At 38.1% G+C, this 14,534-nt stretch overlaps 1 protein-coding gene across 7 annotated transcripts in view; it reads left to right on the top strand.

Annotated features, from left to right (window-relative positions):
* The window catches only part of PTPRD (protein tyrosine phosphatase receptor type D), a 2,142,992-nt gene that overhangs the window by 1,978,274 nt on the left and 150,184 nt on the right, over window positions 1-14,534 (top strand). For 6 of the 7 annotated variants that reach the window (XM_082404325.1, XM_082404326.1, XM_082404327.1 and 3 more), the window contains 3 exons: window positions 4,295-4,882; window positions 5,316-5,416; window positions 6,264-6,523. In XM_082404325.1, the coding sequence (XP_082260451.1) occupies window positions 4,295-4,882; window positions 5,316-5,416; window positions 6,264-6,523 (949 nt within the window). The remainder of the gene's footprint in view (window positions 1-4,294; window positions 4,883-5,315; window positions 5,417-6,263; window positions 6,524-14,534) is intronic. The other variant, XM_082404328.1, reaches the window with a different exon arrangement.

Consider the following 14,534-nt stretch of genomic DNA (forward strand, 5'->3'; position numbering starts at 1 on the left):
TACCATACAGAACATTATTTAGAATTGTGGATCTTATATACAGAATTATTTTGCAATTTGCATTCACAATTTCAGATCTTTCTTAATCAATGGAGACTTGGGTATTGAGGGAATGCTTATAATTTAGATGTCTGCACGTTTATTTTCTTGAGACCTCCCTGCTGATCCTGGGTGGGAGATGGGAGAATCCAGATTTATAATCCTTCTAAGAGAAAACCTCTAGTTTTCTTTGCTGCCAACCTATAGTAAAAAACTATTCTAAAGTCATTATTGAACAGATTAATTTGCTTTGTTTTATATAGTATTACAAAAATCCCTTGTATTTATATAACTATGACGAATGACTGAGTTTATCTCACAGATGTGAGCTCCTAATAACCACAATTATAAGGGCACTTAGTTATAGCTTCCATGGAGAATTCAGGAATTCTCGTGAAATTTTATTTTAATAGTAAAATTCCTGGTTTTAGGATATGTTTCTGTATAATACATTGTTTCTAGAATCTGTGAACAATCATATCTTTGAAATAAAAATACAGGCCATAACTTAAGCAATCCATGTAGGATTCATGTAACCTGAGGGATGCTTTTGAATAAAATGTTGGCTTTTATGTTTCAATGATTATGACATTTTTGTAGTTTCTTTGTTAATACTCCCATTGCTCTGTATCATAATAATTGGTCTACTGCCTGAAATCTTGTGGTTTTAGGCATATTCTTTGGTTTGAAATTTTCTCTATATTTTTACATGAATTTCACTACTGTACTGAGGAGCTATGTTTAAGGATGAGAGAAAAGATGACAATGACATAGAATTTGGAAGTAATAGGCTTAGGTTCAGTCATTTATGATTGTTGCTACTTAGGTGCTAAGTTAAATTGAAGCTAAGTTTAGAGCCATTGGGACTGAGTGCCTTGGTTGATCTCCAATGATTGCTCTTACTAGGAAGAAGTAAAGGGCAGTACATGAGTACCATTTCTGAAGTCATGAGAGATTTTTAAGAGGAAGAATACAGTAAGAGATAAGAATAATCAAAAAGGCAAAAGGGAGAAGAGATTATATGTCATGGCATAAGTTAGAGTTAGCTTATTTACTGTGCAGCTGGGCCTTCTTCTTCCAATAAGTTCACTAACACACTGCTAAAAATGACCTCCAACTCCCAGAGTAAGTATTTAAGACTCTTTTCCTTTTGCCAGTCTGCCAGCTCCTAGGCTGGAGTAAGCAGACCCACTGACTCTGCCACTGCATGGCCTTTAAAAGTGGCCCACACAATAACCCTAAGGCATTAGAACCTTGGACCCAACTCCACATGCAGCACCATCTACTGGTCCTCTTCATTTCTCCACCTGGAGTGTGCACTGATCAGAGGACAAGGGCCCTGCATTATCCATCTTCTATTTTCCCACCCAAATGCCTGCATGCCATTATATAAGTCCTTACATAAAGTGAGTAGTTGGTAAATGTTTCATACATAGAATTTCTGGAAGCCAGAGATGGAGTGGGTTTCATTGCCAATACGTGCAGTTTGGGAGAATTCTTCTTAACCATTCATGCAATGTTGTAGAACTCTCCTCATTCCTTTTCCCTTTTTTCTACTTGTTACTCCCTGGATGAAATACCACAACTGTCCATAACCCTTACCCTAGCTTATTTAAACTGCATCTACTATTCACACATTTGGGGAGATTTTAGGTGTTCCCTTCATGTGGCTAGCCTCTCCTGAGGCAATGCTGGGAGTTCTTCCTCTAGCTGCCTCAGCTTTCATTTCTTTCTTGAATTCTTCACTAGTGCATCTTGTTGCTTCCAGGCTGATTGTCTCATAGTTTTCAGGCTTAGTGAAACTTCTGCCAGGGAAAGGAGTGACTGTCTTGGCAGTGGAGAGCAGACCGAGGTGCTTCTGGCACAGCAGTGGGAACCAGTAGATCAGAACTGACGCTCTTACTTCTAGAGCATTACTTTGATTTCATGATACCAAGCCCACAGTGTTTATATCCCAGAACAAGAAAGGGCATGCCAGCATCAAAAACAAAAGGCATTAGTACAACCTAAGCTTTGACTATCACAGAAGAATAGATATACATTTTCATAAGGCCATGAGATCTTTTTTTCTTAGAACTTACGAGTTTGTTAAATTTCTCCAAATTTGTACCATAGCAGTATTATGAAGTGAAACACCAGATAATAAAAACATACTCATATATGGCTGACGAATATTATTACAATGCAACCTATATTTGTGGTTGCAGGAAATTTTAAATTGTTTTATTTATCCTCCCTTTACATGCATCTTATAGAAACAAGGTGCACAGTGTATTTATTATGATGCAGTTCTTCATAACCAGAGTTTTGAAAACTTTTGATAAATATTTTTAATAAAATATATTGTCCCTGGAAAATGTGGAGACCTAATTGTTATGTTTTTCCCCAAAAGTTTCAACCAGGTTTTGTTTATTGAAGGATGTATTTTCTGCTGAAAGGCCCTTTTTTTTTTCTCAGCAGAATCTCAAATGTTTAATTCTTGACGTCATTGATATTTTAATGGGCAAATCATGTAAATACTATATACACATAGAGAGAAATTAAGGATACTTACCAATATCTATTTTAAAGTGATTTTTAAAGAAAATAATTTTAAATATATTTAAAATAAAAATAAATGGAATAATTCAAGCACTCACCAACTTATGAATGGGTTTGTTCTGAGAGTTTCTTAGTTGGTTAGTAAGATATCAGATACACCTTTCCATGAGAAACAGTGAGTCTACAGTTTTTGGTTTGGACTGGTTTGGTTTCTGGGTCAACCTTCAGCACGTGTATATAATTGCCATTAAAAACTTCAGGAACTACTTTCCCAAACATGATGAACCCACTTACTATGAACTTATCCAACATGTGAAACAAAACTATTATATTACTTCATTGGTTAAGGATAGAAATACCACAAAGAATGTGTTCTTGGACAAAGCACACCACTACTGGGGTCTGAAATATATAGTGAGCAGGTTAACCAAGTAATTTCTGAAGTTAATATTCTGTATATTATCTCAACATCTTTCTAGTTTGTTTTTGTTTTTAACTTATATCTACATCCCTATGATACTATTTTTCATTTCCTGTGTATTTTTCATTGCCATTAGTGTAAGCTTTCCTCCCTTTTGACCATATTCTCTCCCCTTTCTATTAACTTATTTTTAATTCTGGTAATACTCTTTTCCCCTCCCTCATCTTTGGACTATTTCCAAAGAAACTCCTGGCTCTGTGTTGTTTACCACTGTCCTTGTCTGTGGATTCCAGGAATAATTACTCTTTGTTAAAAAAAAAAAAAAATACAGTTGTAATAATACATTGAGTATATTAGACCAATTCACATATCTAACTCATTTAACTTGAAAAGAAATTATGTACTTAGCCCCTGACCACAAAAACCTTAATATTCTGATTATTAATAATTATTATTATTAATGAAATGTAAAACACTTTTCTAAGACATTTACATGCATTTCCTCATTTAATATTCATAACAACAATATGGGGTAGGTCTTAATATAATTCCTATTTTACTAGATGCAAAACTTGATGAGGATGACTGATGTGGATGGTATAAACAAAAAATGCAAATTAGATCCACAGTAAGAGCAACATTATTTTACATTACCTTTTTTTTTTTTTTTAAACTAATAATCAACATACTAGTTAAATTGTTTGGGCTGTGGATTCAGACAGACCTATGTTTGTCTCATAGCATCCTCACTTATTACGCATCTAACTTTGCACAGTTTTCTATCTCTCTGTTTCATTTTTTTATTATACAAGGTGAAGATAATAACTAAGCAGGGCACATAGGAGTGAAGGATGTAAATCAAGTGAGATGCTACATGTAATGCTCTTAGTACAGTGCCTGGTACATTGCATGTACCCAGTAATTAAATATATTTTAATTATTATTCTTATTCGCTGTACCTAATTGGCTAATCCTTACAGAGCTTCATTTCTCTGCGGCATGAACCTCTACGTATTAAGATTCGAAATGTGAAGATGTTTTTAAAAATCTCCTTAAATTATCATTTCAATAATAATTCCTATTTTCTGTCCATTATCAAATTCTAATATCTCACCCTACCTTAAAAGAGTATGAGAAGGAGCATGTTTCCACAAAGACATATAGACCAAGCCTTGGCTTTTTTTTATAAGTAAAGGCATGGAAATGCCCGTGGAGTGGCATTCCCGTTCATCGGTGATTGAAATGCGAACACCCACGTAGGGTGGTCTCACCACTCCCTCCTGTGTGCTCCAGTTCCAGGGAAACCCCGGCTTGTGATTAACCACACTCAGATGAATACTGCTCTCGTTCAGTGGCACCCGCCTGTGGACACATTTGGACCCCTCCAGGGCTACCGTCTAAAATTTGGCCGGAAGGACATGGAGCCACTCACTACTCTAGAGTTCTCCGAAAAAGAAGATCACTTCACGGCGACAGACATCCACAAAGGAGCATCGTACATCTTCAGGCTCTCAGCCAGAAACAAAGTGGGCTTTGGGGAGGAGATGGTGAAGGAGATTTCTGTTCCAGAAGAAGTCCCAACTGGATTCCCTCAAAACCTCCACTCAGAAGGCAGCACGTCAACCTCTGTCCAGTTATCTTGGCAGCCGCCTGTCCTGGCAGAGAGAAATGGCATTATCACCAAGTACACCCTTCTGTATAGGGATATCAATATCCCTCTTCTTCCAATGGAGCAGCTCATTGTTCCAGCTGACACCACTCTGACACTCAGTGGCTTAAAACCAGATACCACATATGATGTAAAAGTACGTGCTCACACGAGCAAAGGCCCCGGGCCGTATAGTCCCAGTGTCCAGTTCAGGACACTGCCTGTGGATCAAGGTAGGATTTGTCTGCTTACGGCCTTTCTCCCTTAAAGGAATGTCGGTCTTTGGAAATCAGTATTTTGAAGCTATAAATAACTGATCGGCCCATTCATATTAATAGGTTCAGCAGAAGCAAAAAGGTAAAGTATGTAAAACTTAATATGTCTTGGAGGCCTTAGATCTCAGTTAGAGAATGCCAAGCAAGTCTGGCTGACAGCACCCCAATGTTCTCAGGTAAGGAAAACACAATATAGTTGACTGAATGGGAGAGAAAGGAGAGATCCTCATGAGGATGAGGTGTTAAAATGAATGCTCTTAACAGGTAGGCAAATCACAGTTCTCTGTCTGATCCAAGTAGACGGCATCTAGCTTAAGCCCTCCCGTCCGTGGAAAAGGACGAGTCATACGTTTTTAGGAGTAGTTTAAATACACTGTTTTTCCTTTTCCAGCAGTGTTTGCAAAAAATTTTCATGTTAAAGCAGTAATGAAGACTTCAGTGCTACTGTCTTGGGAGATTCCAGAGAATTATAATTCTGCCATGCCTTTCAAAGTAAGTTGTTTTCTAATGTGTAAGAAGATATCACCGGTAAAAGTGGAGGGGGCAGGTCACCTGGGTAAGTTACTTACAAAGCATACGGACTGCTTTGAGTCGGCCACGCATACTTGCTGTTCTCTCTTCTTATGTGGCTTTCACATAACAGACTGAGTCAGGCTCTTTGGCAGTGTGACCTTTCCCCTCTCGAGAGGAGGCAGGAGCTCAAACCCAGGGCCGGCATTCTTTGTGGGTCACCTAGCACTTCCAAGTTGAACTTTTTACATCTAAGCTAGTGCTTTTGTTTTTTCATCAGGAAATGACATTTACATGGTTTCTACCTGTTTGTGATGCAGTATCCTGGGATTTAAGTAATTTGTTAATTGGCCTGAATTCTTTGAATATTTTAAACTTCAGTTTCCCATTGAGAGATATTGGCAAATGTTAGCAAGAAGTACAAGTCTGTGAAAGAAAGAATAGAGAAACATTTTTGAAAGTAAAAATATATTTGGGAACAAGAATGGAAGTGTTTGGAAAAAAGTGGTGTGGATGATGCATTGAAACCTAGAGCATTTCTGCCAACATTCCCTTAAGATCACAGACAACTGACGGGCCAAATATTGTTAAGCTATTGTACATTTCTTTGTGTATTTTTGATAGACTTAGAAACATTGTATCATTACACAATAAGAAACAAAAGAAAACTGATGCCATCTCTAGAATTTATGAGCACTTACGGGCTTAGGAAATGCCCCAAATTAGAAATGACCCATATGTATTTTCCATAAGCAAGTACCATATTAGTTAGAAAATATTCATTGCCTGACTGATAACCAAATCTCTTTGACTGGTTGTATCTCTCTAGATTCTTTATGATGATGGGAAAATGGTAGAAGAAGTGGATGGCCGAGCTACCCAGAAGTTAATTGTCAACCTGAAGCCTGAGAAGTCATATTCATTTGTGCTGACAAATCGTGGCAACAGTGCTGGGGGGCTGCAGCACAGGGTAACTGCAAAGACTGCACCAGATGTTCTACGTACCAAGCCTGCCTTCATTGGGAAGACCAACTTGGATGGCATGATTACCGTGCAACTGCCCGAAGTACCTGCAAATGAGAATATAAAGTAAGTTGATCGAAGGTTAGGGCTAAAGGATAGAAATGCATGTAAGCAAGAAAAAAATGGTTAAATCTCGGGTATATATATATATAGGTGGTCATAAAAGACTATATTGCTGTATGTAGAGTGAGAGTCTTCTGCACAGGCTCACTGTTTTGTTATTCAAGTTCTGTTGCATTGTGTTCTAGAGTTCATTGTGACACAGATTCTCACCACTTTAACATTAATGAGCGTGTTTTTTTACGTTCCAGAAATGATATAATTTAGGAGAGACAGACAAATAGAACATGAACCTTACCATAAAGAAGTTTACGTCGTAGTGTATATAGAATGATGTGAATAGTCGAATAACTGATATTTGGTGAATGTTATTGTAATTGTGAGGAATTCTTAGAAAATACTACAATGCTAAAAGAAACTTTAGGAAATTGGATACAAAAAAAACCAGTATAAGACTCTGCTGTTTTACATGTGTGCTGAAAGATGGGAGAAATTTCAACAAGTTAAAGTTCAGAATGACATTAGAAGAAACGTGAAAGCTAGAAAATGTAATTTTTTCTGGTTTGGATGGAGCACAGTGTAGAGGCCAATGGGCCTGAAGTGGAAATTAAATCCAGTCAATTAAGTAGTTTGTTGGTTGTGTATAGCCAGTTGATGGTAGCCAGTAGAAGAAAAAAAATGTTTTCACCAAAGTATATTAAGTATGAGTACTGTGGTAGACCCTGGAGAACAAAAAAAGAGGATGTGGTCCCTGTCTTCAAAGAGTTTACCATAGAGTGAGGAATACAGAGAAATAGACAGATGTAATACGTGCTAGCGATAGAGTCATACTCTACCTTAACAGTAGCTAATCCAGAATGAAATGGGTCAAGAAAGTTTCTGAATTTAATCTTGAAGGACAAATAAGAGGCATACAAAAAAATCAGAGGGAGGAAATCGTATGCAAAGGCTCATTAGTAAAGGAAGCAAGTGATTCCGTAAGGCACGTGCTCAGAGAGCCAGGGCAAGAGTAGTGAGAGGCAGGTATACAAGAGCCCAGTTGTGCTCAGAAGTTGGAACTGTATCCTGTAGATAGTGACAATCCATGAAAGGACTTTATGCAGGAGAGTGGCATGATATCATCTGTGTAATACCCAAGTTTCCTTCTTTACCATTTTAGGAAATATTTATTGTGTGTCTGCTGCATGTTAGGAACTGTGCTCCTGGCTTGGGATAAGACTAAACCCTTTGTCATTTCTTCTGTTCCACATGATCAAGTTTGGATGAAACTTGCTATGAAAGGTTTGAAGGTCAAGCAGAGGCATTTATACATAATTTATGGATGGTTGGAGCCTTTACATTTAGTAGCAATCTGGTGACATAATTTAGGTAAGTTCTTAGGGAAGATGGCTCCTGAAGGCATGTCGGAAGGATTGTAGCACCACAGAGAAAAGTTTTGGGCAGTCATTGTGCAGTTAGTTGACTCTAGGCAAGTAACAAGATTCTGAAGTGAGATGGTGATGGTGGAAATGGGATGCAGACGCAGACAGAGCAGTAGGAATTGGCAGCTGTCTTAATGGAGGGATCAAGGCAGAGGAAAATGTCATAGATGACTCTGAGGTCTGAGCTTGGATGACAAAATAAATGATGCTGCCATTCATCCTGAAGGATGAAAGATCAGGAGGAAATTAATGAGTTTAATTTTGTGTACATTTTACATGAGGTATCAGTGAAATCAGTCTCCATTTATATTAGTCTCCATTTTTGTCCACTCTTCTGTTTCTATCATTTAGAAAACTAAAAAGAAGAATGGAATATTAGTGTGATTTTGATTCCAACAAAATTTAGTATGAAAGGGAGATTTTATTTTTCTGTTGTTTAAATATTCTATGGATATTGTTTGATCTGCCACCATAGTGCCAGACAATGTTGCAGGAATTCAGTGGAGAGAATGCTGACTTTCTCATGGCTCTTACATAGTGTAGGTAATTGGGGAATTTGGACAAGTAGAGAGAGTCAGGTGGAGTGGAGTCCTGTGATACCAAAAGTTAGTTGGATAGGGGAGGCCACAGGAGGAGCTCCCAACCCCAGTTTAGTAGTTCAGGGAAGAGGCCCTGAAAAAAAGCAACATCTAAGCTGAGGCTTAAAGAATCACAATAAGCTGGTCCATGGGAGCGGGGGTGGGGAGACGCTGTTTCAGGCAGAGGACAGCACATGTGATATTGCACAAGCAAGACAAAGACTAGCACTTGTTATTCGTCCACATCTTACCCATCCATTAAGACTTTTCAGCTGGCATCCAACAAACATGTACTCTAGACATACTGTACTGCCAGCACTAGGTCTGGAAATAGAAAGATGATTGAGATAAAGCCCTACCTTACAGTGGGAAAACAGATACAGGAAATAGATAATAAGAATATAATGGAGCAAGTACTGCCAGGTACTGTAGAAACATAAATACTGTAGAATTCTAGCCCAACTTGGATGTCAAGGGAGATTTCCAGAAGGAGCTGATATGTAATAAGTTTTGAATGATGAGAAAGATTTAGAGAAGATAAAACAGTTGCAAACAATGAAGGAACAGTCCATATAGTTTATATGGGCTATAAATTGAGTCTATTAAAAACATGTACTGTCTATTCAGGGAAAGAGTAGATAAAAGATGAAAATAGTGTCACATAATCTGTAGTTTTTACTATTAGATTTCAAAACTTTTCTTTATATATTAAAAAAAAGATTTTAATGGCTATTTACCAAATTAGCTTGGTTCTTGGGAAATGACATTTTAGTCCATTGGTGATAGACTTCTTTTTCATTTCCCAACCTCTGAATGCATTGAGAATATTGCAGAATATAGTCTCTCTCTCTCAGTATTTTTCTTTAGCTTGTTCAATTTTTCTTTGTTTTATTTATGTACTTCTTCTTTGTAATATTTGACACGGGAGTCAAAGAAAAGGGATAAAACTTTGGTAACAAAGATCAGAGACTATTACAAAACAGAAAAAGAAAGCAAACCATTATGGAAAAAACTCTGTTCTAGAAATGAAGTAAAGATTCCCAGAAATATATTCTAAACACTCTGGGGAAAAGACAAGAGCAAAAGACAAAACTGGGGAAAAGACAAGAGCAAAAGACAGAACTAGGGAAAAGTATAAGAACCATAAGAAATGAAAAGCAGATCTCCTGTTAGCAAAAATCCCTACATAATTCATATTCACTATGTTTTTTAAAGGGATAATAGCGTAAAGTTACCCACCCAGTCTTCTAGGTTGGTTCACGTGGCACCGTCAGATATGACAAGAAGCTGTGTGCCATGCGGCGCCGCTTGCAGTTCAGAAATTAGAGTGGAGCTTTTGTTAAGTATTGTAAGGGAGAAATGAGGGGAGAAAACAGAATCGATTCCAGAGCGCTGGGGTGGGTTGCTAACTTGTATTTAGGTGAAAGCTAGCTACAAAGATGCTTCCAATTTGTTTTTCTGTCAAAATACAATTTTGATGATTGAAGGGCTGTTTTGTTTATCAACAGAAACCAGGCTTTCCTCATTTCCGGCCACGATAATTGAGAGGTCTTGATCCCCACCTCCAAACTCCTCACCATCTGAAAATAAATCTGTCTCTTGTAAACATGATGCAGACATAGCTCCTTGCTTCTGTGATTTCACACTTGGTTTTTGTGTGGAGAAGCTGGGAGCTCCCTCAGCGAAGGGCCAGATTTTTCACGAAACAGCCACATTGGTACTGCAGGTTCTAGTATCAGGAATTTTGTGGGGCTTCAACCTTCTCTTTGAATACATTTAGGGGGGCAGAATGCTGGTCAGAAACTCTAGCAATGCCACCATCCGTCAGAAGCAAGTTGTGGTGACAAAGAGGACTTCTGTGACTCTATAGAGCAGGGTTTTACTCTGGTTGGTAAGAAAAAAAAGCACCACACAGATTGTACTCAGAGAAAAAGCTGCCAGAAGGTACCCAATGTAAATTAACTCCATAGCAACCCTTTCATGTTTATGAAAAATAGAAATGAAGAATAAGGGCGTTTTAGAAAATTTTAAATTTATTATCTACTTTTTCTTTTAAAGAAAGACATTCTTGGAAGCAAAGTTGTTTCATAACACACATGCACCACTATTAGCAGCTCAGTGTGTATAAGCTGTTTAATGTTTAATTCATGCATCATATGTTTGTTAATTGAAGTGGTAAAGGCTTAAATTTGTATAGAGCTTTACAATTTACTGAAGGTGTTAGAGCATTTCACTTAAGTCTCACAATAACCCTGTGAGGTAGGTGGTCTCCCCTTTTACAGGTGAGTAAAGTGAGGCCCAAAGACACTAAGTGGTCCAGCCAAGATCATAGAGTTGATACTGCTAATAGTTAATAGGGACAGAGGACTTACTAGGTGTTCTTCAAAGGACACTGCACACAGTGACTGCTGTAATCTTCACACCAACGGTCCTCTTCATTTTACAGCTGACGAAGCTATAAGGTGGTATACTAATTTGCCCTGGCAACACAATAGCAGAACCAGAGAGGAAAGATTTGAACTTTGGCAGTGTGGCTCCAGAGTCTATGTGTTGCACCACAACCATGCCTCTGTGACCATAAAATGATTGACCAAACCAGGATATTTTTTCCTAGGACAATTGCTAAACATTTAAGAAGTTCATAACAATTAGATGTCAATAGGACTGCCCCAGACAAACCTTAGAACCAAGAGGAATCAGGTACATGCACTTGGCCACAGATTATGGAAATGTACGTTAAATGTGGAACAATAAAATCAGTAGATTGTCATGAGAATTTAGAGGAGAGGGAAAGGGAGAGGTTAGCCACAGTCAGCATTATCATCTGCCATTTTGCAAATGAGGAAAATGAGGCTTAAGACAATTAATAACTTGTCTGACAACACATAGCTTAAAAGATTAGAAACCTTAATTTAAACAGAGAAACTAGAAAGATCATTCAACCTGCTTTGGTTTTCCTGTGGTTAATTAATTTGATTTAAACAATATATACCCAAATGACCAAAGCCAAGAAAAAAAAAATATCAAAAAATTATTCAAGGCATGACATTCATCATTAAACTCTGAGACAAATTTTGACCTCCCAGTTAAATAATGAGTTGGAGAATGCTAGTATGGACTGTTAATACAAAAATCCTGCCAGAATTTGAAGTGGGACTGCCCCGAAGACCAGAGCTCACCTTCCCAGATAATTATATGGAACTGGGCCCCTTGATGATAACATATTAAATAAAATTAGTACAGCTTTACATAGGATAATTAAAATTCTGAAGGTTATATTTAACTTATCTAATTAAATCTAATATACTGGGAAAACACAGCTTACTTTATAAGTAGTCGAGGGCTTTCCAGATATATTGATTCTCAAGTTATTTATTTACCCTTAGTTTAATAGTGAAGGTCTGTGTTGAAAAGGGTATTTGAAGGCTAAACTTCAGGCTTGAATTAGACAGGCAAACAGAGTATAAAGTTTAATTTTACCCATATGGGAAGCTGCTCTATGTCCAAAAGCAATTTTTTTTTTTTTGCGTTTCAAGCAAGTTCTTTCAGTTCATATGATTTGGTTGATATGAATTTGCAGGGTATATGTTAGTTCCTCACTTTACAGAGTCATCTTACCTTACCTAATACCGCATGAGATTAGACCTAGGATCACCGCTTTGCTGGTAACTAAAAGACATTTAGGCATGTCATGAGGCTGGTTTGGAGGAAAGAGAAAAAGCTTGATGAGGTTTCAAGTTGGAAAGTTCTAATGCAAGAGAAGGGCCTCAAAATGTTTTTGACTTCCTGATCTAGGAGAGGCATAAATCCCCAAGAGTTACCTGTTTCACCCACTTCCACTTTTCAGTGAAAAAGGAACTCAGTGATAAAATGGCAACGTTAGCAAATTTGGGGAAATTACATGTGTACCTGCTTTAGGAATGTGTTTCTAAGTATAGGAATATGTCTTAAACGTATAAGAAACTTATGGACTAAAAATGGTTCATTGAGACCATGTAATAGGGGTCATTGATCTAAGCAGAGGTCAGGGAAGGTTTGAGTTAGGAAGTAAAAAAGTGAGTTGCTATTTGAGGAAAGAGAGAAGATAACTTGGAATTTGTTGGGAGTGACAGAAGGTTCTAGACAGATGGTACAGAATGATCAAAGACAGAATGGACCAAGTAAATTCAAGAAACTAAAAGCCCACCAGGGCGTAGCTCAGAGAGCACAGAGAGATGGATTCAGGCAAGATCCTGCTGAGTCTTATAATGCCTTTGGTCTTTATCCTAAGACAAATGAGGATCAATGGAAATATTTTTAAAAATGGAAATGTTACAATTAATTTTCTATTGCAAAATGAAAATTTCAGAGACTGGACTAAAGGGAGTTTAACTCAATGGAGAGAGAAAATTAGGAGACAAAGTTAGGAGCAACCCAGGCATGAGACAATGAAATGAAGCCAGAGCGGTGGCAGTAGAGATGGGGAGAAGTGAATGCACTATAGATAGTTTGGAAGTAATAGGACCTAGCGGTAGTTTGGGTATGAGAGAGGGAGAGAGTTAATGCAGATTGTCAGTGATAACACCTAGGTTTACAGCATGTGCCCTAAAATGGATCGTGGTGCAATATTGGAAGAGGATTACTTTTGGAGGCGTATTTTTTGTTTTATTTTAACCACAGTAAATTTGAGGTACTTTTGTGACATAGAAATGGAGACATAAAGTTGGAAGGGGATAAACTTGTGGAGTTCAGAGGAGCATTCTGGGCTGAAGATGTGAATCTGTAAATCATTTGCATCTAGGGGAAAACTGATTCCCTGAGCTGGAATGAGATCACATGGGAAGAAAAGAGGAAGTAAAGACAAATCCTTGGCTAGGTCCTTGAGGAACTCCACCGTTGAAAAGCTGGGTAGCAGGTAATAAATCCTGCTAAAGAAATAAGGTTAACATGGTGAGAGATTTAAGTAGAAAACCAGGAGAGTTGGATACAGAGAAAGAACTGAATATGTTTCATGGAGGGTGTTATGAATACTCAGATTCTGATAAAAGATCAAGTAAGAAGAGAGTGAAAATTTCTCCTTTTGATGCAATACTGATGACCCAGGTGAAGGTGGTGAGATGGGCAGATGAGGCAGGAGCTAGAGCACAGTTGACTGGGAAGTGAATGGAAGGGAAAGACATGGAGAACAGCAGGAACACGCAGCTTTTCTCAGAACTGGGGCAGTAAGAGGTAGGCGAGAGAGAAAGTGATGACTGGAGCAGGATGTGGTTTGTTTTGTCCTGCCAGGGATTGAAAGCTAATCGATAGAATCCAACGAGGATGGAGAAATCGAGATATATGGGAGACAAGGGGTAGAGTATATGGTGAACATCCTAAGAGAGTGAGATGCAGGACCCAATTCAAGAAAAAGTAATTGGCTCTGGAAAGTGTAGTCAGCCCTTCTACGGTACCGATAGGAAAGATTATGGTTTGCACTCAGATATAGGGAGGCTTGTAGTTTGTTAGACGATGAGGGAATGCTTGTCTAAATCTTTTTCTTTTCTCTGTATATAAGAGCGAAGGCCATCTTCTAGTGGAGAGGCATGTATGTCCAAGATTTGAGGCCAGGGGAGAAAGTGTGAAAAACTTATTGTGAAGATTGGATTGACTAGGTAACTAGAGAAGCTGTGGTTGTGAAGGCCTGTTTGAGTTTGCTCAATATGAACTTATGGCATCATTCTACCCTGTGCATTATTTCTCAAGCTGTATTCAGCTCCTTGGGTTCAGGCACAGAGAAAGGCTATCAGATTTTAGCTAAGGCAGAATGGAGGATGTGGGTTTTGGAAAAGAAGAGCTCAAGAAATTGAGAGCCCTGGGTGGTGCATGGGCCAGCCCTCTGAAGGTTGAAGTCACCCAAAATGATGGCAGAGTTTGGGAGGAAAAAAAAGACTGTTAACCCTGGGAAAAACAAAACAAAACAAAAACTTCCATAAAGGAAAGATTCTGAAGAGGTTGGTAGATGGCAGAAATCAGTAAGGGAAGACCATAGCATAGCTGAAT

This window comes from Balaenoptera borealis (assembly GCF_965194805.1).
Source record: "Balaenoptera borealis genome assembly, chromosome: 8".
NCBI classification, from domain to species: domain Eukaryota; kingdom Metazoa; phylum Chordata; class Mammalia; order Artiodactyla; family Balaenopteridae; genus Balaenoptera; species Balaenoptera borealis.